At 43.4% G+C, this 23,734-nt stretch overlaps 1 protein-coding gene across 2 annotated transcripts in view; it reads left to right on the top strand.

Annotated features, from left to right (window-relative positions):
* Syt1 (synaptotagmin 1) overlaps positions 1-19,816 on the top strand; it is a 340,885-nt gene extending 321,069 nt beyond the window's left edge. For both annotated transcript variants that reach the window (XM_032912229.1, XM_032912219.1), the window contains exons 8-9: positions 13,414-13,547; positions 16,748-19,816. In XM_032912229.1, the coding sequence (XP_032768120.1) occupies positions 13,414-13,547; positions 16,748-16,954 (341 nt within the window). In that variant the 3' untranslated portion in view covers positions 16,955-19,816. The remainder of the gene's footprint in view (positions 1-13,413; positions 13,548-16,747) is intronic.
* The last annotated feature ends 3,918 nt before the right edge of the window (positions 19,817-23,734 follow it).

Genomic DNA, 23,734 nt, shown 5'->3' with positions numbered 1-23,734 from the left:
GGTTCTCTTATTTCACACAACACACCCCCCACTTGTGGAGCCTTTCTCTGCTAGCTCCCCTCTCTCTGGGCTCTTCTCTCCTCTACTTTGTGTCTGGGCACCCCCATGTTGTCACTCAGGAAGCTCGAAGTCACATAGAAACCATTAGATGGTCCTCAAAGTGATAGTTGGAATGTGGTGGTTTCCACCACCACTGTGTAAAAAGAAAAAAATGTTCTCCATTTAATTCGTAATAGCAGCTTTGCCTGTGTGCGTTTTGTCCCTTCAAAGCATGCTGCCACCATTAACGAAGGAAATCAGCCTTTGCTGCTTTCCGATCTGTCTCATTAAAATGGGGTTGGTTTTCTCTGTGGTAGTCACTTATGTAATGTTGTTTTCTTCTAGTGAGCACTGCACTTAACCCATGCAAATTCATTTCTAAATTGTATGCGCACGCAGACAAATTTCCCCAGAATATAGTTTTAAGGTTGCATCCTTGCTATAGCATTGCAGGGAACATTTTAATCTACACAGCCGTTTTAAATGATAGAGGCAAATGATGTCTTGTAGTCTTCTCCGAATACTTATGAATTATTTATAAAGATCCACTCACGTAAATATGCTGAAACTGCCAGTGGTAGAAATGGAAATTGTTAGTTCTTTGGGCCTGATCACTATTTAATTATTTGTATACTATTAAACAATCAGCTTATTGATAGAGCCAGGTTTACTCACTAAGCCCAGAAGGGGGAAAAAAAACTGCACTTGGCAAAGAAATGCTGAAGTCTAAATTTACCATGTTGAACTCTACAGGAGGCTCTCCCACTTCTTGGCCATTGAGACAAGTGCTTAATGGTCCATTCCTGGGAATCTGCTTGAATATGAGAAATGTCTCTTGGTCAATACCCATGTCTACGTTCCCAAGTTTAGGCAGAGGTCATTTCTGAAACTCCATAAACATTCATTGGTTCCCTCCTGTCTTCCAGCCCCACTTTGGTAAAGCCCTTCTGAATGCTGTTGAGAGTCATCCTTTCTTCTACTCTTAACATAGAACTTTAAATGGAGAAGATGTGACATCCACTCCAAAAGTGTGTCAGTGTGGTCCTTCTTCCTTATTCATCTGAAGAGGAGGGACCTGGGACTTAGATCCAAGCTCAGCCAGAACATCTAGTTTTGCAGATGGATTTTAGAGCAAGATTTTACCTCTGCTCTACAATCAGAGTCAACCTGGGCTTGCTTGATAACTCCGTGTATTGACTCTTCACCCTTGGTAGTTGTCTGTAGTCATGCGAGATGCAGCTGGGGCTATTATTTGTATTCTGAACAAGAAAACCTAGGAAGGCCATCAAGGCTACCACGTGCAGTTTAAGATTGACACCATAGAAAAGACAGCAGGGATATGGGCAACGCTGGAACTTGCTGACGTCACTGGATTTATATTATCTATGGACCCCGCCGAGCTGCTGTGATAAGAATAACCCAAAATACAAGACAAGAAGACAACATTTCTTTTTCCATTTTCTTATCTTCCTTCCTTCATCCATAGAATGGGAGTGTGGCCATGACTGGTAGGCAGTTTGGGAGAAGGATGCAGGATCAAGCTACCTGGTTGTCCTGAGGCCCCATTGCATGGTTATCTTTACTTTGGTGAAGCTGGTCAAGGCAGCTCCCGTACCCACTCGCCCACTCATCACAGCTGTGTCTTGAAGAGAAATAGAGAGTAAGAGTGGATTCTATGGTGGAGTTTGTCAACCTCATGTCTATTGATGTCTTGAATTGCTTTCTGTTGTGGTTTATCCTATGTGCTGTAGAATGTTTAGCAGAATCCCTGCCCTTATCCCCTGAATCTCCATAGCAGCCTTCCTTTTCTCTGCGGTGACATGTGAAGTGTACTCAGACATCTCCAGAAGTTCCCCCGCACTGAGAACCACAGCTTGAGATGTTCCTATAGAACTTCCTTATACACCCTCTAAAAATCAAGAGGTCGTCAGTCAGCCATAATGTGTGCTAGATGTGTTATTTCCCCACCAGTGAAATAAGTCAATTCAAGACAGATTAAGATATATAAACATTCAAGTTTATTGGGAAACTGCTGGGGCAGGGGGGAGGGGGTCACTGGCCTTAAGGAAGGGGCCCAGAGAAGTCACCATGGGGAGGCAGACAGAAGGGAGGGGGAAGAGAAAGAGAGAAATCATTCACACAGAGAAGAAGGAAAGGGTGGAGGAGAAAGAAGAAGGAGAAGGAGAACAAGGAGGAGGAGGAGGGTGAGAAGGAGAAGGATAAAACCAAAATGTCTGGGTTGTAAAGCAAAGAGCCTCTGGGGGAAAGGCAGCCCAGCCACTGGGCTGGAAAGTTCAGGGTTGGGGGCAGGATGTGCCAGGTAGGGACTGAGGGATGCTGGGAGAATCTGGAGTCCAGGTCTGCTTTGGTGTGTAAAACACACACCTTCACTGGGTTTTTTTGTTTGTTTGTTTTTTGGTTTTTGGTTTTTGGGTTTTTTTTTTTTTCTGATCTGAAACCGTGTGTCAAAGAACATTTAGAGGAAATGGGTGTAGCTGGGTAAATTGGTTCTCACTTTAAACTTCAGAGGTTCTATTACTCAAAACCAAGTAGGGAAAAGATATCCCGCCAAAGCCCCACTTCCAGACTTTGCTCTTAGAAAGCCTATAAGGAACCTTCTCATCTAAACTATTTAGAAATGCTTGTCCAATCACTTGAGCCCTAACTGATATAATTATCGCTTTCTTCATCGCTAATGTAAGTTGAATTCAGTGAACATTATCCAAAGAATAATGGGTAAAAGGAATAATATCTGAAAATACTCAGAAGCGGGGTACCAGCTCAGAAGGCATTAAGCAAAGCAGCCGTGCTGAGGCTAATTCTCACCCAGAGAGCCATCATTGAAATAGAAGGCCATGGTCACCAGGGTCCACGGTCACTGTGGTCGTTAAGGAAGAAGACAGTGTCATTATGCAAAATTGTCAGAATTAAAACGGCAGGCATCGTGCGTTATTCAGCATTGAACTGCCACTTTCTAGTTCTCATTGTAAATACAAAAAGCCTTTAGTGCCTCCTTTAGATCTCATTGCTTTGAGCCAGCTGTTTGGCAATTACATTTCTACAAAGTTAGCACAAACTGACATTAGAACTGCCTCAGGGTAGAAGTGGGTGGCAGTGTTCTTGGGTTTTAAGGTAGAGTATACTACAGAAATGGAGACAGTCTGATCTTACCAGTACTTGGCTTGGCCTTCCCAGAGTTCATCACTTAAGATAGATATAGATATAGATAAAGATATAGATATAGATATAGATATAGATATAGATGATAAATAAATATATATATGTATATACATATTACTAAAAACACGTTTTCCTATTGTTGTAAAAATATAAAAATGAAAGATGGTTCATTGTCTTTTACCCCGCTAGGTTCGCACCGCGGTGCCCAAGGTATCTGCTAGGTATCTTGGCAGAATCACATCCCAGCCATGCACTTTCCTACACTCAAACCCTCACATAAAAGAACACACAACACAATAATCTTTGACCCAATTGGTAAGATATAATTGCCCACTTAAACATACAAAGCCCGGTACCATCCATCCCTTAGGAACATTAATAACAACCTGTAAATACACAGAGCAGAATCTTAACATCACCTGCCATGGCTTCTCACCCTCTCCTCTGCCCTGTCTCCTCCTCTCTCTCCTAGTCTCCTCCTCTTCCTTCAAAGATCTCTCCTGCCCATTTTTCCTTCTCCTCCCAAGATAACCCTCCTTCTATCCTGTTCATGCCACTCACTTATACTTTACAATTTCAATGGGGAGTTGGTTCTGGTGAAGTAACCTGAGTTCTGAACACAGGACTATGCAGCTGACCTTGGGGCAGTGGAATTAGCATCAAACAGAGATAACTTCAGGGCAAACCACAACATTTTCCCAAGAAGATTGTTTTTATGTTATTCAAGTACCACAGAAATCCTCCAATACCAGAAAAGAGAAGGGAAAAAAAGGTAAAGACAAGGCCACAGGCAGAGAGGATATGCTCAAAGCTGCTGGTTGAGAAGGTGCTGCTGTCCACTCTCTAAAAATGAACACTCAGGAAAATCATGATGGAGCAGGTGGTTGGTAAGCCAAAGTTAGGACAGACGAAGAAAGAGCATCACCAGCTAGAGCAGGAAGCCAGGAGTTACAGCGTTCAAAGGTCCATGTGAAGAGCGCTGAGCATCAGGGATGGGAGATGAAGCAATTGCTAGGGTGGACCAGACATACTCTGCTGGGTTCAGGGGTGATGGAGGCCCTTAAAGGCTTTAGCATCTACATGAAGGATTGCTTGAAATTGACGACTGCAGGTGGAATTTCTGGTCTTGTGCAATGACTGTAGGTTAGAAAGACCCCACCAAAGAAACACTGTGGAGGAATAGTAGTAATAAGTTGTGAAGACTATGTACAGAAGTAGAAGGAGTCCCAGGTGGCCCCAGAGGCTCTAACTTTTAGCTGCAGGAATTTGGAACTAAAGCAAAGGGTAGGCTTGGAGAGAAGAAGAGAGAAAACGCAGTACTTTCTGGCTGAAGGATAAGAGAAGAGTTGGGGTGGCTGTGGCACATCACATGGTCAGTGCTGTTTCTGAAGAACACTTACTTGCCCATTGAGGCCAGGTAGTTAGCTCAAAGCTTACGTGCTTCTGGGGTCATAGCTCAGCATGCAAAACCTGAGCTGACAACAGTGTTAGTGCAGAGTGTCCAGGCCCTAGGAACTATGGTCAGGAACTCCATTTAGCAGAGCGAACAGTGACATAGGGAGTATCAGGTTGCTTTGTAGGACATCTGAGAAGAGAAGCACAAGGGAGAAAGATCTCATCCAATGTGTTAAAATAATACTAATGATAATGATGATAAAATTAAAATAACGAGTAGCAATCTCATAAGCTATGTCAGTGAGAGTTTCAGGGCAGAGGAAAGAAAAGAGAAAAGTATCATCTAATAAATGAGATAAAGGAGAAGAGCCAATAACAGATCCTGAGAATTACTGGTCAGAGAAACGTGCTGAGCTACCTTTTAATGCTTGCTGCAGACTCCCCTTGTCACAGCCCCTCCAAAGACAAGCCGTCAAGACCAGGCAAGGTGTTTTAAACAGCATGGCTCGGGAGCCTAGGGGAGGAAGGACAGTGACCAGAGCAGGAAGTGGCAATGGCGTCTCTCTTCTTACTTATGACCAAAGGCAGGGATGGTCAAGAGGTGGTGCTATGACCCTTTAAGCCCAGCACTCTGGAAGTTGAAGTAGGTGGACCTCTGTCTGGTCTACATAGGGAGTTCCAGGTCAGCCAGAGTACTCTATGAGACCCTGTCTCCAAGCTCTGTATTTAGAACCAGTGGGGGAGAGTTGGAGAGTAGGAGTGACTACAGTACCTGAGACACTGTGGAGGTGACAGGTCATCCTACCTAGACATGGATATGAGAACACCAGGGCCAGATCCGTTAGAAAGAAATTGGCTATTGGAAAACCTATATTAATATGAGCAAGCGTGAGTATATATGATCATTCTTTTTTTTTTTTTTTTTTGGTTCTTTTTTTCGAGCTGGGGACCAACCCAGGGCCTTGCGCGCCCTAGGCAAGCGCTACCACTGAGCTAAATCCCCAACCCCAATGATCATTCTTTTCATCGTGCTTGGTTGTGAGCATAATCAAACAACAGAACTGGACCCCACACTGTCCATCCTGTGACTTACTCAGAAGGGGATGTTCAGGTGACAGAGTTGCAGAAGAGTCTTAAGATCCTCCAAGGCAAAGGCAGACCAAGCAGCCATAAATCTTGTCACACAAGGCCTGTGTTATTGAAAATAGCTATGATTTCCAGGCCAACATCCCCCTAACCTCTCCCCCTCCCCTTCTATATGGGTGTTCCCCTCCCCATCCTCCACCCATTACTGCCCTCCCCCCCAACAATCACATTCACTGGGGGTTCAGTCTTAGGAGGACCAAGGGCTTCCCCTTCCACTGGTGCTCTTTCTAGGCAATTCATTGCTACCTATGAGGTCAGAGTCCAGGGTCAGTCCATGTATAGTCTTTAGGTAGTGGCTTAGTCCCTGGAAGCTCTGGTTGCTTGGCATTGTTGTTCATATGGGGTCTCAAGCCCCTTCAGCTCTTTCAGTCCTTTCTAAGATTCCTTCAATGGGGGTCCCGTTCTCAGTTCAGTGGTTTGCTGCTGGCATTCGCCTATGTATTTGCCTTATTCTGGTTGTGTCTCTCAGGAGAGATCTACATCCAGTTCCTGTCAGCCTGCACTTCTTTGCTTCATCCATCTTATCTAGTTTGGTGGCTGTAAATGTATGGGCCACATGTGGGGCAGGCTCTGAATGGGTGTTCCTTCAGCCTCTGTTCTAAACTTTGCCTCCCTATTCCCTCCCAAGGGAATTCTTGTTCCCCTTTTAAAGAAGGAATGAAGCATTCACATTTTGATCAGCTGTCTTGAGTTTCATTTGTTGTAGGCATCTAGGGTAATTCAAGCATTTGGGCTAATAGCCACTTATCAATGAGTGCATACCATGTGTGTTTTTCTGTGATTGGGTTATCTCATTCAGGATGATAAAGGGAATAGCAATTGAAATGTAAATAAGAAATACCCAATCTAATAAAGATGGAGGAAAAATAATAAATAAATAAATAAATAAATAAATAAATAAATAAATAAAAGAAAATAGCTATGGAAACGAGACCGTTCATCACCAGACAGGGAGCCTCTATGCTCCTCTAACCGATGGAGTTCATTGTTCCAAGTCATCACTGCCTGGTACAAGGTTCAACAAATGATTCGACAAATCATATTAGGGTAGCCCATAACATAACAATTTCCCATTCCTCACTCTGGATGAGAAATGGGGATGAAGAGGGAAGAAAGAATAAAAAAAAGAAAAGGGAGGGAGAGAAGTGAGGAGAAAGGAAGGAGGGAGGGGGAAAGAAAGAAGGAAGGGAAAAAGGGAGGGAGGAAGAAAAGGAAAAGAGGGGGGGAGGGAGGGAAGTGGGAGGGTGAGTTAAACAGTGGGTGGGCAGGAAAGAAGGTTCTGTAGCAAAATGGAAACTAGAAGTAAGAAGCCAAATTACTATGAGATTTTCTTTCTCTCAGTAACAAACATTAACAAGAAAAGGGAGACAGATCTGGGACTTACCAACAACGGGCATCACCCCATCCCTGTCAATAAATCTCAGAGCTGAGAGAGAGCTCTCTATTTCCCCAGTTTCAGTAGCACAAGGAAAGGATTAATTAATACTGATACATGATATGCCCAAATGTGCCAACATTCTAGGTGACTCTCCGAGTGCTGACCCCTGCTGTCCAAGACCATCAGCCATGACACTCTGCTTACAGCTCTGACCTTACTTTCCCAGCTCTGTGTCCTTTGAGACATTCATTTCAAGAACAGGGGAAAAACCTTGCTAAGGTAGTTTCCCATCTTATATTTCAAGGCCACTTCATAAAGCAGGAATATTCCTCCTTTGATTGCATGCATGATTAAACTCTTCATGAGTCAACCCTTTGCTTTAGAAGTCATGGCACTAGGAGAGCTTGTCTCTATAAGCGATGGACTACTGAACTAGACCGCTCTGTGCGCAGAAATAAAAATGTACTGGGGGAATCAAACGGCCAAGACAATCTATGAGAACTTGGGGTACAGGGAGAAAAAGCACAATAGTATAAAGCAAGCAGATTGAATGTGACAGTTAGCAGGGTGGGGGTCTGAATTGATACAGAATGTCCGGATTGATCCAGAACTCAGTACCCTTGGCAAATGTAGCTGACCTTTTGTGGGGAAGGGTAAGGGAGGTTTCTGGAGGATTAGGGAAGTTCCTGGTGAACAGAAACCTTTAGGCTTATTTAACCAATAACAGTCCTTCTGTTTACCTGGCCAGAGTCCCTTTAGGACAGTGTCAGCAGCACTGCCATTTAGGGGAAGGGCGGCTTAGGACCTGACAGTCTAACTTCTGTAGCAAAGAAGATTTTTTTTTCCCTGCTTGCTAGGTGTGGGCCGAAGGTCAGCAAAGTGAGCTGGGGGAGGGGGGGATGGCGAGGGGAGGGTGTCTGGCTCACAGAGGCTGCCTTAGCTGTCACTTGCACCAAAGCATCATTAGAATGACATTTGTCAGCCTCATATTGAAGAGTTTTCACATGTTTGACCTTTATAACTCTATAATTAGCTATTATTATGTCCCCAATTCATATCTGGAGTGACCATGATGGAAAAAAAGGTTAAGTAACTTCTCCAAGACCACACAACTATGAACTATGAGGAGTAGAGCCAAGATCCAAATCAGTCCAGTTTCAGCGTCTGTACTTATAAACACTCCACAAAGCTTCCTGCCCTATACCACAACCAGCAGCAGGTTTTAAGACAATATACCTGGGTCTGGGTTCTTAAGAAAAAAGAAAAAACAAAGGGATAATTGTAGTATGAAAACATGATATAATTTTAAATGGAGAGAGAAACAGACAGATAGATGATAAATAGTTTATAAAAACATAAATTACACTTCCAGTGTAAAGGACCATTATTGTCTTAAGCCTTATAAAAATCATTCTCAGATCATATTTTGTCCAATTTTACTAGTTATACATAGATTCTAAAAAGTATGCATATTACTATGATTTGGGATGGTATGCTCAATGTTGTTTTTCTTTATTTTTGTTAAAAGAACTTAACTTTTTTTGAAGGTTTTTGATTTGAAGATCAGAATTAACTACTTTTTTAGGAGAGAGGAAAGAACATCAACGTTTTTCAAAAGATCAGTTTTGAGATCTAGTAAAAGAAATGAGGAAGCCACTCAGTTTATTACCTAGCATGCCTAAGACCCTGGGTTCAGTCCCAAGAAACATACATACATGTGCACACACTACACACACACACACACACACACACACACACACACACACACACCTTGGAAGCAACTTGACTCTCATCCTCACATTTTGCTTGATAAACAGAATCTCTTCAAAGTTGATTGCTTTATTAGTTTTCTGTTGACACTATGCAAAAAATAATCACCAAGTCCATGTCTTGAAACAGCATACATGTACCTTTTTATAGTTATACGGAGTTAGAGAAATTGCACATTCAGTTAAAGAAGAGAGGGAATAAGTAGAAGAAACCTATTGTATAATGTGATAATATTATATTATATATCAATAAGCAAGGATTCTTATAAATCTAAGTACATAATAAGTGTTTTTACCATGTAAAGTAAGTACAGGAATTAAGCCTGCTAGCCCAATTTAGCCATTCCACATGTACACACATTTTGAAAGCCATATTGCACATGATAAATACATACAATTTATATGTCCCAATGGGACATGTTAAAAAGAAGCCTGACACACGTGTGGACAGGGTAGTCCTCCTTCCTAGGAGCTCTAGAGCAGTGATTCTCAATCTGTGGCCACAACTCTCACGGGGGGGGGGGTAATATCTGTATCTCAGATATTACATTATGACTCATAACATAGCAAAATTACAGTTGTAAGGTAGCAATGAAATAATTTTATGGTTGGGTCACCACAAAATGAGGAAGTGTATTAATGGATTGGGAAGGTTGAGAGCCACTGGTCTAAAGAAAAGGACAGTCCTTGGTTTTTGTCATTTCAAAATTTTTTCTAGCAGTCATCCACATACTTGAGCTTCTGGTCCCTTCTTTCTGGTAGTTTTTTCTTGTAAACCCAACATTTGAGAGGCTGTGGCAGAAGTTGGAGACTAGCCTGAGCTACAGAGTGAGTTCCAGGTCAGCCGGAACTGGTCAAAAATAACTTACAGTGGCATATACCTGGCTCTTCCTGTGTTGTCACGCCCTGGTCACAGCCAGGAAAGGTTCTCTGTGTTTCAAGGACTTACATGAAGAGTAGTAGGCCCTCTGGAAACACCAGGCTGACCTCATTTGAAAGTCTTGGCTTTAATAGCATTTGCCTTATCCCTTTTGCCATACAACATATTCACAGGTTCTCAAGACTAGAATGTTATATCTTTGCAAGAGTTATTATCCTGCCTACCATAATTGTGAACAGTAGGAACACAAACTTTAATTTGGTACATTAAAAAGGGTTGCTGACATGTAAGCTTGAGAGTGGTCTCACTACAGTGTCCTGAAAAGCCTCTGAGTCTGAATAGCTGTTATGACAGAGGGAGATAAACGTCTAGCTAACATGATGCCTAACAGGAAAAACGACAGCTATGCAATGATTTCCAGTGTCAGAGAGGCCAAAACCAAATAAGAGACCTGATAGTGACCCAGACTACCAAGTTCTGCAGCAAAGTCCTTCTTTATATTCCGTGTGTGTGTGTGTGTGTGTGTGTGTGTGTGTGTGTGTGTTCATCACTTGTGAGTACAGGAACAGCTGCACCATGATGCACATGTGCACATCAGAGGACAACTCTGTATGTCACTTCTCTCATTCTATCTTTCTGTGGTTCAAGGATTAGGATCCAGGTCATCGGGTCCTGATGCTGGCCCTCAGTCTTTTTTGTTTAAGTAGCAGCCAGACATTAGAAATCATTAGAAATTAGAGATCAGGCAAAAAGATCTTTACTCCAAAGTTTTAAAAGAAACACTAGTATTCTTAAATACAAATTAGATAAATGAAGGGCGTGGTCTATCCTGTGCTTCTTTGGGAGGCAGCAGGGATATGAGATGGTGTTGAAGAAAGGTTGTCAGTATTCAGAAGAGGAAGATAACCATGAGTGCTTGCTGCTGGCAACTGGAGAGACCCACAAGCCACAGGGACAGAGAGTGCCTGACGGGGTAGCCCAGTCTCAGTGCTCGCATAATTCCCCACACTGTACATGTTTCCAAAACCCCAAAGGATGTTCCAACACCATGCCTAGTGTCTAGCTGCAGAGCTCGGGGAAAGCCACATTACTAAGTCTCATTATAGCCTATTGTATCATCTCCGTACAATTGCATCTTATGACACAAGTGCCAGGAATTTTAAGCCACCAAGACTCTGGGAGCTAACAGGGATTTGCTTTGCTTTACGGATAGCCCCTAAAACAGAACTAACAGTAACCATTCAGAGGCCTGCTTTGCGGGAGAGGTGATTTTTGCTTAAAAAGAAAAAAATCTGTGTGTCCTCAAAGCATAGGTATGACTCACCACATGGCTGTCTTCCTATTTAGAGGTCTCAGCAAGGAGTCAGAGAACCAAACAAGGCTGAATCTCACAGAACTCACTGATGGGATAAGGGAGGGATTGGACCCACCTGCAGAGCAACCAGAATTCAAGACCAGACTCTGAGGAAACCAGGGGATACTTGAAATCAGGGCAGCCGAGGAGCAGATGGAGTGGGAAAGACTGGAGAAAACAAAGAAGCCAGACTTCAGATTGTAGGACCAAAAAAAAAAAAGATCTCTTGACTGAGCGCAGCACTGAGGGGGAAAATCCCCAATCTACATACATGCAAATGTGTAGCTTTGAGCACAAATAAGAAGACAGGACTAAGAGAAAGAACCTAGCTCATGAGGCCTACACGACCTCCTACTTGTTCATTCAACGGTCAAAGAGAAAACCACGGGGGGGGGGCGGGGGGGGTGCAGCTGGGTGGCAGAATAAATCCATAGCACGCACAAGTACCCCCTCCCCCAAATTTTATTATGCATCAGATTGTTTCAGTAAAATAGAGTGGTGAATATATGTAGCAGATATAGTTTCTGTCCTTCAGGAGTTATATTCTACTGTGGTACAGAGGGAGGTAGATAAAAACAACCTTTTCATCTGCAACTTTCTAAAACCGTGTGGGCTTTAGATTGCTGTAATATTTCTCCCACCTCAAGCTCTGAAAGGCAAGAGAAAAAAATCCGAACGGCTTAGCAGTAGTTATCTTAGATGATACTAATTTTTTTCTTTTTATCATTGCCTTCTGGTATTTTTCTATAATGAACTTGCATTATATATGAAATGGATTTTTCTTAAGAAAAACAGCAGAGTGGTTTTTTTTTTTTTTTTTTATTCCTTTCAAAAGTCATGGTTTCTTGCAAAGTAAAGGTATGCCATTCGCCCATTAGTAATGAAAGCTCTAAGAGAGTGTTGCCTCGCCCCTCCAGGGTCTGGTGTATTATGTTAGTTACCTTTCCCCAATGAGGCTTAAGGGAAAATGCTCTGAAAATCCTTTTCTCTTTCCCTCCATGGGTATCAGCCTCTCCCTTATTCCCTGCACACCCTTGAAGGAAGCTATTGCAACCTATGAAGGCTCAGTATGATCTCTCCGTGTCTGTCTGTCTCTCTCTCACCCTTTCCCTCAAACACACATACACAGAGAGATGCACAGACACACAAGGAGAGACACACTGTACATACAGACACAGTGTGCGTGCACGCACGCACGCACGCACGCACGCACGCACGCACGCACAGGAGAGAGAGAGAGCTCCAGTGTGAGCAATCACGATCACTGACTTCTCTTCCTCAGCCCTCCCATTTAGCGCCCCCAAACAGAGATGTCTTCTGTGTAGTTAGAGTCGTCCTATCCCTGCTCCACCCCGCACTCTACCATCGCTGCCATTTTCCCAAAGATCTTGGCTCGGCTCCTCCCTTGCACTGTGCTCCTCAGCTTCTAACTTCGCAGGAGTCTCCTTTCTCTAAAAGCTTAGTATCTATTACCCCACATTCTGAGATCCCATCACGGAAACAGAGACCTGCTGTGCTCAGTGCTGCCCCTATCGGTGATCAGAGGACCCAACACGTATTGACCACTCCAGTGTTGGCTGTGTAAGTGAATAAACAGTGAATGAAGCGGTCCCTTTGTCCTCTCCCTGTCAAGGTTTAGTCCCATGCACTAACAAGCTATGGCCAAGCCGTAGCCAGCTCACAAAAGCCAGTTGCTAAATCCCCACAGATTTTACAAGCCAGTTGTTAGTCCGTTTGTGGCTTAAAATGGGCCATGGTGAGTACACTTGTACCACAGAAATCTGCAAACGCTGCATGTCAGGACAGTTCCCCCTCAAAGAGCTGGTTTCCCAGCATGCCCCGGTTCTTCCCTTCCAAATGTAACTCGGAAATTCGGCTAACATGACAATAAGCCTGCCCCAGGCTTCTTAAAAGCCTCTCAATAAAAGATGCTTGACATTTTACAACAGATTACATAGAAGCTATGTAATCACTTACCTGTTGGGGTTCGGTCCTTGTCTGAGCTAATGTATGATCTAAAACATGTGACTCTGGATGACAAAAAGGTACAGACAATGAAAGTCCCTGCTGTCAGACCTAATGACCTGAGTCTGATTCCCAGGACCCACTCGGAAGATAAAGAAGACTGACTTCCACACGGCTGTCCTTTGACCTCCATGCATGTATGCAGTGTGGTGTGCGTACCACCACACACACAGTAAACCATACTAGAATGTTTCAGATACAACAAAAATCCACGCCTGAGCTCCTAGAGTTCCTGTCTGTCTTTCAGATCCCTACGTGAAGATTCACCTGATGCAGAACGGTAAGAGGCTGAAGAAGAAAAAGACGACGATTAAGAAGAACACACTGAACCCCTACTACAACGAGTCCTTCAGCTTTGAAGTTCCGTTCGAGCAAATCCAGGTACGGTCTGACATGAGTGTGGCCCTCTACCCAGTCGCAGGCCTTCAGATCCCATAAATGACCCTGTGAGTCACCAGGGCTCTGCCATGCCCGTTCGTGCGGTGCCTGAGCCCCACCAAGCAGGCCATGACAGACGCACAGCCGTGAGAAGCTGGTACAGCAAGCTGCCCTCTGCTGAGCAGAGGGAAGGTAGAAAACAGAAAACCATCAGAACCACTTTGCTAGGTCATTAAGTTTGTCTATGGAATCCGAAACCTAAGGGAGAACAAACCTGCCTATTCATTCCCAGGCCACAATAAGAAATCCACTTCTGTAGGGCAAAAATAGCCAGTGTCCCTTCTCACGTTGGCCCGCGGTGGATATATAACCAGCTCATACATATCTTCACATGCTAGAAAATTACATGTACTTACGTACTTCAGTACTCTAAACCTGTGAGCACTTCAGACCTTCTGGCCAATCCTTGAAACATCAGTTTTCTACCATAATTTATTTTGCAATATCTGCTCAGTGAACTTTTTGAGTCCTCGGCCCTTATTCCTATGGAAACTAACACCTCCTGGCATTTTTTTTTTTAAATTCCACCAAACAAGGTATTGGGATGAAAAAAAAAAATCTTGTAAACTTACTCCTTTGGGCTAGAATCCTATACCTATAAAAATACATTCAACCTTTGAAGTACAGAAAGGACAAATGTATTGAAAGGGAGGCATATTAAAAACAAAATAAAATTTTCGATTTGGGGCAGCATTTTAAAGGAGAGAGAACATGAGCCCAACATGAAGAGGCTGATTGGGTTTGGAAGTAGCAAACACCCACTGGCTGCATCCGGCCTCCCCTCCCCTCCCCTCCCCTCCACTCCCCTCCTCCCCTCTCCCTCCCCCTCTCTCTCAATCCTAGACCACTGTTTCCCCCTTCTTTGTATTTCTCTAAAGCAGTGATTCTCAACCTCTCAACCTTCCTAATTCTGTGACCCTTCCTTAATACAGTTCCTCATGTTGTGCTGACCCCCAACTATAAAATTAATTTTGTTGCTACTTCATGACTGAATTTTGCTACTGTTATATGAGTTGTAATATAAATGTCTGACATACAGGACATCATGTATGACCCCTGGGAAAGGGTAGTTCAACCCTCTGCCCAGGGCGTCTCTACCCACTTTCTGAGAACCACTGCCTTAAAGACAATAGTGTTCTACCTGCTAAAACAGTTTATTTAGTTTTTCTTAGGCTAGGATTATAAGATTGTGTGTCTGTCTTTTTCAATCCTTCTGAAACATTTTGTGAAGGAAGCAAATTATGCTAATTTCTGAAAGCTGCAGAAAATATCATTGTCACCACCATCAAAAAATGCAGAAATAAACTATGGAGGCCCCTGCAAAAAAAAAAAAAAAATCCAAAGGGTGCCCCTAATCAGCTCTCCCCTCAGTAACATAATCAAGTTTGCCCTAAATATAAAAACATCTATTACATTTGCACATCATGCTCCCAGGCTGGCCCCTGACAGTTATTGTATCGTGGTGCATTTGCTTGGGACAAGATCTGAGAGTCAAAGCCACACATACCAACATTATCCTTGTTCCCAAACACTACCTAGTAAGTAGGCGATTTACTTATTTTATTTATTTGTGGTACTGGGGGATGACCCAACTACCACTGAGCCATATTCCCAGCCTAGAAAGGCAATTGTCTTAAGAGTGGCATCATAGCAAGGCTGCCCATAGAAAATGGTGCTACATTTTGCACTACATTCTAATTCCATACACAGAAGTGACTGTGAGGTGGCCGAGTGGATAAAGATACTTGCAGTCAATCATCATAGTCTGGAATGGATTCCCAGGACCTACGTGGTAGGGAAAGAGAAGCAACTCTTGTAAGCTGTCCTCTGACCTCCACATGTGCAGTGTGGTACATACACCTGCACACATGCACACACAGAAAGTGATAAACACATGTAATAAGGAAATTGCTCTACAGAAAAGAAGTATTCATTTTTGCTGTTCCAAAGATGTATCTCAGTGGTGTCTCGCAACACACTGCTGGAGTAGTTTGGTCCTCAGAGTCAAAGTCTACAGAAGCATAACTCAGTGTATCCTCACCAGGGTCTGGCTGTCACAGTTCTGTTTTCCTTCCCTTTAATGCTGGCCACAAATCGATATAGCTACTGCATTTTAATCTTTTATCTTTATATCCAGTGTCTAAATCAGAACCGTCACATATTCTGACTTACCAAATTCATTTCCTGGGCTGTGGGACTCTTTAGAGAGTATACCTTTTATACTATAATAATATTCTAATTAATAATATGTAATAGCATAATAATACACTAACCAATGCTTATTAAGAAAATTACACTCAAGAAAAAGCATATTTTCTTTAGTCACTGCCCTTTTAAAAGATTTCAACTGTATTGTCATATTTCCTGGTCACAATTATACGATTAGGTCAGATTCTTTTACTTACACATAAAATGCTGGCTGTCACCTCTTGAAATGAGATCAGAATGCATGATGACTCCATAAGTTTTAATAAAGACAAAGAGAATGGCCTAGGTCCTCATGCCATAACGCTCGTGAATGAGACACGTAAAGCCATGTCACAACCTCTCATAGGTACCTTGGCACGGTGGTTACCAGCGTAGAAACCAACTCATTCATCCCTCATGTGACCTCAGACAGGTCGAAAAACTTCCGTGAGCTTCCAGCATCTGTATCTGTACAGTGGAAATAATAGTAGGCTCGCTTGAGAAAAATAACTGAATTATTCCTTCTGTAAAGTTATTAGATAACATGAAGTAATAAAGATTAATGTGTATGTGTTAAAGATGACCACCAGGCATGATGGCACATTCCTGTGATCTCAACACTTGGGAGGTAGAAACAAGAGAATCAGGAGTTCAGGGTCATCAGTGACATAGTGATCTTGAAGCCAGTCCGAGGTCCATGAGACATTGCCCCACCACGTCACAAGAAAGGTAACAAGATGGCGGTGACAATGAGTGTGTCAGTTACAGCGACGGTAATGGCGAGCTAGAACAATGAAAAGCAGGCTGAAGTCTCCATATCCAAGAGCTCTCAGCCTCCTCATCCTGGTGGTCAGGAATGGATCCTTAGTTCCTCAGATCCCAAGGAAGTTCTGTGTGTCCCAGGGCTTTACCTGCAGGGTTGGCTGACACTTGTGCATTCGTGTGTCCTCTTTCAGAAAGTGCAAGTGGTGGTAACTGTTTTGGACTATGACAAGATTGGCAAGAACGACGCCATCGGCAAAGTCTTCGTTGGTTACAACAGCACTGGGGCGGAGCTGCGACACTGGTCAGACATGCTGGCCAACCCCCGGCGACCCATCGCACAGTGGCACACTCTGCAGGTAGAGGAGGAGGTTGATGCCATGCTGGCTGTCAAGAAGTAAAGGGAAAACGAAGCCTTTCTGCATCTGCCCACATAGTGCTCTTTAGCCAGTATCTGTAAATACCTCAGTAATATGGGTCCTTTTGGTTTCCAGCCATGCATTCCTGATACAATCCAGTGGTACTTCAAATCCTGTTTTAATTTGCACAAATTTAAGTGTAGAAAGCCCTTATGCCCTCCATCATACCACTGCCCTCCAAATCTACTCTTCTTTTAAGCAATATGATGTGTAGATAGAGCATGACTGAAATTATGTATTGTATCACACTGTTGTATATACCAGTATGCTAAAGATTTATTTCTAGTTTGTGTATTTGTATGTTGTAAGCGTTTCCTAACCTGTGTATATCTAGATGTTTTTAATAAGATGTTCTATTTTAAACTATGTAAATTGACTGAGATATAGGAGAGCTGATAATATATTATATGGTAAATATAGTATCGTCTGCATTCCAGCAAAAATATCAACTTGAAAGGCACTAGTACAGTTAAACCAACATCTTAAAGGACAACTTAAACCTGAGCTTTCTATTGAATCCTTTGAGTACCAAGATTCGCTCACACAACACCTTTGATAGGCGAACCCAATTTTGTAGAATTCTTTCATAGGCAAATAGCATGACCTGAGCAGCATCTGGGCTGACCTCAAGGAAGCAAAGCCACAAACCAGAATAGCATCTGTCTGTCTGTATCTGCAAAGCCAAAACCATGGCTTCGCTCTTACAGTCAAGGAAGCAATGAACAGGAGCCGATGCGTTCCTACCACTGCATCTAGCATAGCTTCATGGTGGTGTTCTCTGTGTGTGCGTGTGCAAGTGTGAAAGTGTATGCACGTGTGTATGTGTGGTGCATGCCTTTGTTTGGGGTTAGGGTGGGGGAGGAGAAGCTGAGAGAAGTCAGCGTTTCTGAAATATTGCCTGCCTGTTTAAACAGAAAATTATAGCTCTCCATTGTCACATTTATATAAAACGTGCAACCTGGGAATTCTGATCTGGATTTCACCCCAATATTGATTCCAAAAGGTATGCGCGTGAGACTTTGTAACAAAATATTTTATTATATAAAACCAGATTAGAAGGAATGCAGAATATTTTTAACGCAGCAATCTGTGCTTATTCCACAAAGTGACTTTGTGGTAAACAGACAGTATTGTAACCCCACGAAAAGACGGAATATAACAGTTAGCCATAGTTCTGAATGCACTTCGACGAAGCCAAAACAGACAGCTAGTGATCTTTTTATATGCTCTTTTTACGTGAGTTTTAATTTGTCCTTTAAACAAAGGTGAAACAAAACCAAGAACAAGTTCTCGCAAACTGAAGCAACCTCTTATGTACACTAGATGCTTGACTTAGGAGGAGTTTTTAAATGTTCTCAATGTTATTCTGTAGTAAATGGCACTATTATGAAGCCACTAGTCATTCCATATGAGTCTTAAGGACTGCTCTGTGTAACACTGTGACTGCCCCGTGTGCTTAGACACGTAGTTTCCTCAGTGGATAGCACTCAACTTACTCCGTAGTGATATTGTAACAATACTGCCATTCCCTCTTACTGCACTGCCCAACATGTGTGTAGCACAAACAGTTCTCATTCCTAAGGACCAATTCAGAACTGAACAGCTATGCATAGGACAGAAAGATACATAGACCGGGTGTGGGAGAACACACAGCATTTTGTCAACACTGTGCACTAGTCACATTTGTCCCGCTGCCGGTAGACAGCCACTTCAGGAAGTGAGCCTGCTACCTAACACCGCTTCTAGACTCTTCTCCCACTTGCTATTGTGGCCCGTTTTCACCTCCAGGTCACAGAGAACGGCAACATCCTGAAGGGAGAGACCATCTTCACATCTACCAAAATAAAATGGAGGAATGCTAAGCATGGCCTCGTGCTTGATCTTTAGGAATTAGCTCCGTGTTTTGGACAAAACTCAAGAGAATCCCCAATAGGGCTGGTGGTAGACTTTAAGCACGGGGTCAGCTGCTCCTCCTACACACACAACACAAAAGCCTGGTTGTGATTCTTCCCTCATGAGAGAAGAGGCAAACCCTTTGCGCTTCACTCCCATCACAGCAAACTTTCAGATCTAGAACAGACACACAGGACAAGGAGCAAATCCTTCCCTGTGGATGAACAGCACGTTTCCAACATTAAAACCACAGATGATAGGAAACACATACTCATAGGTGAGATTAAACAGCAGTTTAAACAGGAGACTCAAATGAGGGGCTTTCCTATCTAAGGGACCAAGTCCTACCAAAGAGAAGGAACACCTTAAATACCAGACACTGACATTTAATTTCATCATCTCCCGACTTGAGTTGTACACAATGGAACATTTCCGAGGACGCAGCTCCGAGCTGCCGAACTGACATTACTTCCTGCATTACAATAATACTAGCACATTCTCTTGCAACACTGCCAACATGGGATTGTCACCATAGAGTTAGTTGGTACTATATCATTCTCTTGTGAGCCGGTGACTGGACCTGCTTTCTGACCAAGATCCATCCTCTGATAAGCCACATGTACCTTTCTGACAATGCAGTGTGAAGTCTTAGAAGCTGATGCCCTAGAAAGATCCTAGTTGCCTTTGTGTATACTTACTGCCTGCTTGAGTGTTTCTATGTGTGGATTTTCTCTGTGTCTCGTAGAAATGTTGGGGTGTTTTCTTCTGCCATAAGGCTTGTGACCCGCGAGCCAATCCCCTTAGCTGTACTTTCCCTTCATTTTTTGATAAGTGGTTTAAATTCTGTTTCACTTTGTGTAGTGAACCCCATGGTAGTTTTCTGATTGTTGTTAAAAAAATGACTTAACATATTACATGGACACTCAATAAAAATGTTTTATTTCCTGTTGATCGTTGCTGTCTTTTAACTCTTTTTTTGTCACTGGACTCCTGTGTTCGTAGAGGACACGTTGACTTTGTGGATGGCCAGAAACCTAGGGAACTAAAAGAAAGCTTGTGCTAAATGCCAGCCTCAAAGTCAAGCCTGGGACAACAGAGCAGCCACAGGGGAACAATGCCCGGAGAGCATCTGTCCAATAGCCCTCCTCACCTGTGCTTCTCTGTGCCTGTCTTAACCCCCTGAGCATAATTTAGAACTTCTCAGTTTGCCTAAAATGTGTGCTTGAGGGATTTCACTTCAATGCTGAGCTAACGCATACTTCCCCAGAACGAAACTCAAATCAAATTGTTTTAAGTCTATCTTTAGGGTAGACTGGATAGTAAAGCCCATGAGTGCTAAAAGGACTAGAAGCAATTGAATGGCTTTCCTGCCTTCCTTCAGCATCAGCATGGTATTCATGTGTACCATTCTTTACCAGATGCTCTCAGACTGATAGATACTGCGCTATGATACCTATACTCAAAGGTAAGCCCCTTTGAGGCTGTCTGGCTACCTCAGCATATACAGTGCTCATCGTGAAAGCATGGGGACCTGAGGCCAACAAGATAGACCAATGGCAAAGGCAGTTGCCATAAAGTCTGACAACCCGAGTTTGATCCCTAGATCCCATGTAAGGAAAAAAGCCAGCACCATGTAGTTATTCTCTGACTTACACAAGTGCAGTGGTACACACACACATACACACATACACATGTACACACATACACACACACAAAGATACATGCATACACACACACAAATGTACACACACATATACACATATACATATATACACAATGTATATATTGGTTTTTCGAGACAAGTTTTCTCTATGTAATCCTAGCTATCCTGCAACTTGCTCTATAGACCATGTTGGCCTCGAACTCACAGAGATCCTCCTGCCTCTGCCTCCTGAGTGCTGGGATTAAAGGCATATCAGAACCCATGGAAAAACCCAGCTTTAATGGCAGGGTTTTATAATCCTATAGAGCAGGGGAGACAAAGGCAGACAGCTCCCTGGAACTATCTGGCCAGCAGAGCTAGTCTAATTGTCTAGCCCAAGACCAGTAAGAATCTGTCTCCAAAACCAAGGTGGGTGGACAGACCTGAGGAACGTTCCTCAAGACTTACCTCGGGCCTTATCACAAATACACAAAAGTAAGCACTTTTGACCCAAAAACTTTCACTTGACCAATGATAGTATATAAATGTGGTCTGTTTATCTTGGTCCCTTTTCGGCACAGAGGGACTATCGTGTAGCTTCTCAGGTGCTGGCTGCTAAAAGTGTGCTCTTTCTCTCTGCTACTGACAGCCGCCCCACCTAAGTCCAGGAGTAGCCCACACGGCTGATTCAGGAACTCTTAGCTCAGATTCACAACCCAGAGCAATCATTCAGCAATGTGTCCACATTCCACCGCTGATTCAGGAACTCTTAACGCCACAGCCTGGAGCGAAGGTTCGGGGATATGTCCACCACCTTCTGCGGTTGATTGAGGAAGTCCCCAGCCCATAGTGATGGCGGAGAAAGCTTTTGCAACTGTTCTGTAGTTCAATGGCTTCCTCTACCAAGTTGTCTTTACCCATTTGCAGGTGTGGTTCCTACGAGCTCCTCCTCATTAAAAATACCCTTTTTCTGTAAGCTCCAGCCAGCGGATTCATACAACATGGTCTTTGATAGGGGAGATCGCAGGAAGTTTCCTAGAGAAACTAAGACAACAAAGAAATCATGAAGGATCTGGCAGGAGTCACCCAAACCAGGGCGTGGGCTTCTGCCAAACTGACGTTGTTTGACAAATTCCTCCGTGATAAAACTCTCTGATAGCCAGCTACATCATACTTCCTGTAACCAGCCCCATTAGTCACTCCAAATGAGGATAGAGACCATGCCTGTACCGCTTAAACGGCCTAGGGAAAGACTGTAATCACTGAGCAGTGAGGCAGCATTAGCAAAAGCTTCTAAGTTTAAACTGGGGAAAGAAACTCAAGGAAGGCCAGGTTAGAAACAAGAAGCCATCAACATGGTAAGTTCAGCTGTCTGCTTATTGCTGAAGAGGAGGGTGTTTCATGAAAGACTCTCAAAATTAGGTCCAAAACTATTGGATGAATATTTCTTAGTGAATTACCAACCGCGACCATGCTTCTCTCAATCTCTACTTTCCAAAAAGTTCTGGGGTCTAAAGCAGACACAGGATGCTTCTTAGAAGTATTCGCCAGCAAATGCTCTGGATATTTCAAGAGTACATTTAATATAGGCAACCCACCATATGGGAAGGGCTGAGAAAACAGACAGACGGGCACCCCAGAGATTACAAGGTGCCATCTTTAAAGGTAAAAAGGAAGAAGATTTAGTGTTGATGGCACCCAGGCCTGTCGAGGGTCTAGAACCTTGGGGAAGGTGGTCTGTGTACCCCTTGACATTACCACAAAGGCTGGTTCAGAAGAGGGCAGATAACAAAAAAAAATGGCTCCATGGGAGTCTCTGGGAAGGCCGGATGACCCTTATCAGACTGCTTTAGAAGCTGGGAAAGAATTCTGCCTCCTCCCCTCCTACTTCTACCTCAACCTTTGGCAGAAACTCATCCCCACTTGGCAAGGGATTCTGGGAAAAATCAACCTTCAAAAGCTAAGACCCAAGTGTACTGCAGAGCACAGGACGGAATGAATGAGAGCAGAAGCCTTGGGTGAGGTGCTAACACGATCCCTTCTTAAGATGCTTGGTGGGGGTTGGGGATTTAGCTCAGTGGTAGAGCGCTTGCCTAGCAAGCGCAAAGGCCCTGGGTTGGGTCCCCAGCTCGGAAAAAAAAAAAAGAACCAAAAAAAAAAAAAAAAAAAAAAGATGCTTCGGGTGTCCTCTCACAATACTCCATCTGACAAGGTGGACACACAGTAATTACCACCTCAATCCGTCATGCAGATCCCTTATTCCTCCAGATTCCAACCACGACTGCAGGCCGGATCTCCCTGAAGCACATCTCTGGCACCTATGCCCAGATGTTTTGATTTTTAACAACTCCACACAAATTCTTAGTATTAAACAGTCAGCCATTAACTGTTAACTGTTAACTGAGCTTTAAAAAACAAAAAACAAAAAAAACAAAATCAGGAAAATAACAAGAAATACCATGGTACTACATGTACTAAGGCCATTTCCAAAGCACACCAGGTAATAATTATTTGGAACCAGCCATAATACAGAACTAATAGTAAAAAGCAATACCTGCTGCTGTGTGAGCCTGCTGATGCGTTACATAACCTGGGCATGGCCACACATTACCTGCTTCATTTCTCTTTACCTCCTCACCCCACACCACTAATGTGGGTCCCTCCGGTTCCCACATTCCCCTTAAAGAGAGTAGCCTTTTGCCAGCCAAGTCTTTCTCCTGTGCAAAATGTGCTTCATTCTGCCAAGTCTCCTGCAAGGACTAAAAGCATTCTCCAGAGAATAAATGGAGACTTGCTTCCTTGTCCGCTGTCCTCCCTGCCTCTGTCATCTCCTCACTTCCTGTGACTGGGGAGAGCACAGCGCAGTCTAGATACTGGGTAAAATGGTTTGAATGGCAAATGGGGGGAAAACGCAGTTAAAGCTGGCTTAAGGAAATCAGAGTGAAAATGAGAGAGGAAGGAAGAGAGGGAGGGAGAGAAAGAGGGAGACTGACTCTTGGCTCACTTAACTAGGAAAGTGAGAGCAGAACCATCATGAACAGCTGGATTATAACTCAGGCTCCCACCCCCTTCTTTTCTTCCCTTCCCCCAAAACCCTGGCAGGGGGCCACTTCTTTCATGGTATCATCAAATTCCCATACCTCGCTTGCATATCTGGAACACGTGGCCTGAGAATAAACACCATGGCCAAGGGACACATGTTTTGTTTTGCCAAAATCTAGGTCATA

Source organism: Rattus rattus, chromosome 1 (genome assembly GCF_011064425.1).
Source record: "Rattus rattus isolate New Zealand chromosome 1, Rrattus_CSIRO_v1, whole genome shotgun sequence".
NCBI lineage: Eukaryota > Metazoa > Chordata > Mammalia > Rodentia > Muridae > Rattus > Rattus rattus.
The sequence above is the reverse complement of the archived record's forward strand: the minus strand, read 5'-3'. Positions and strand labels throughout refer to the sequence as shown.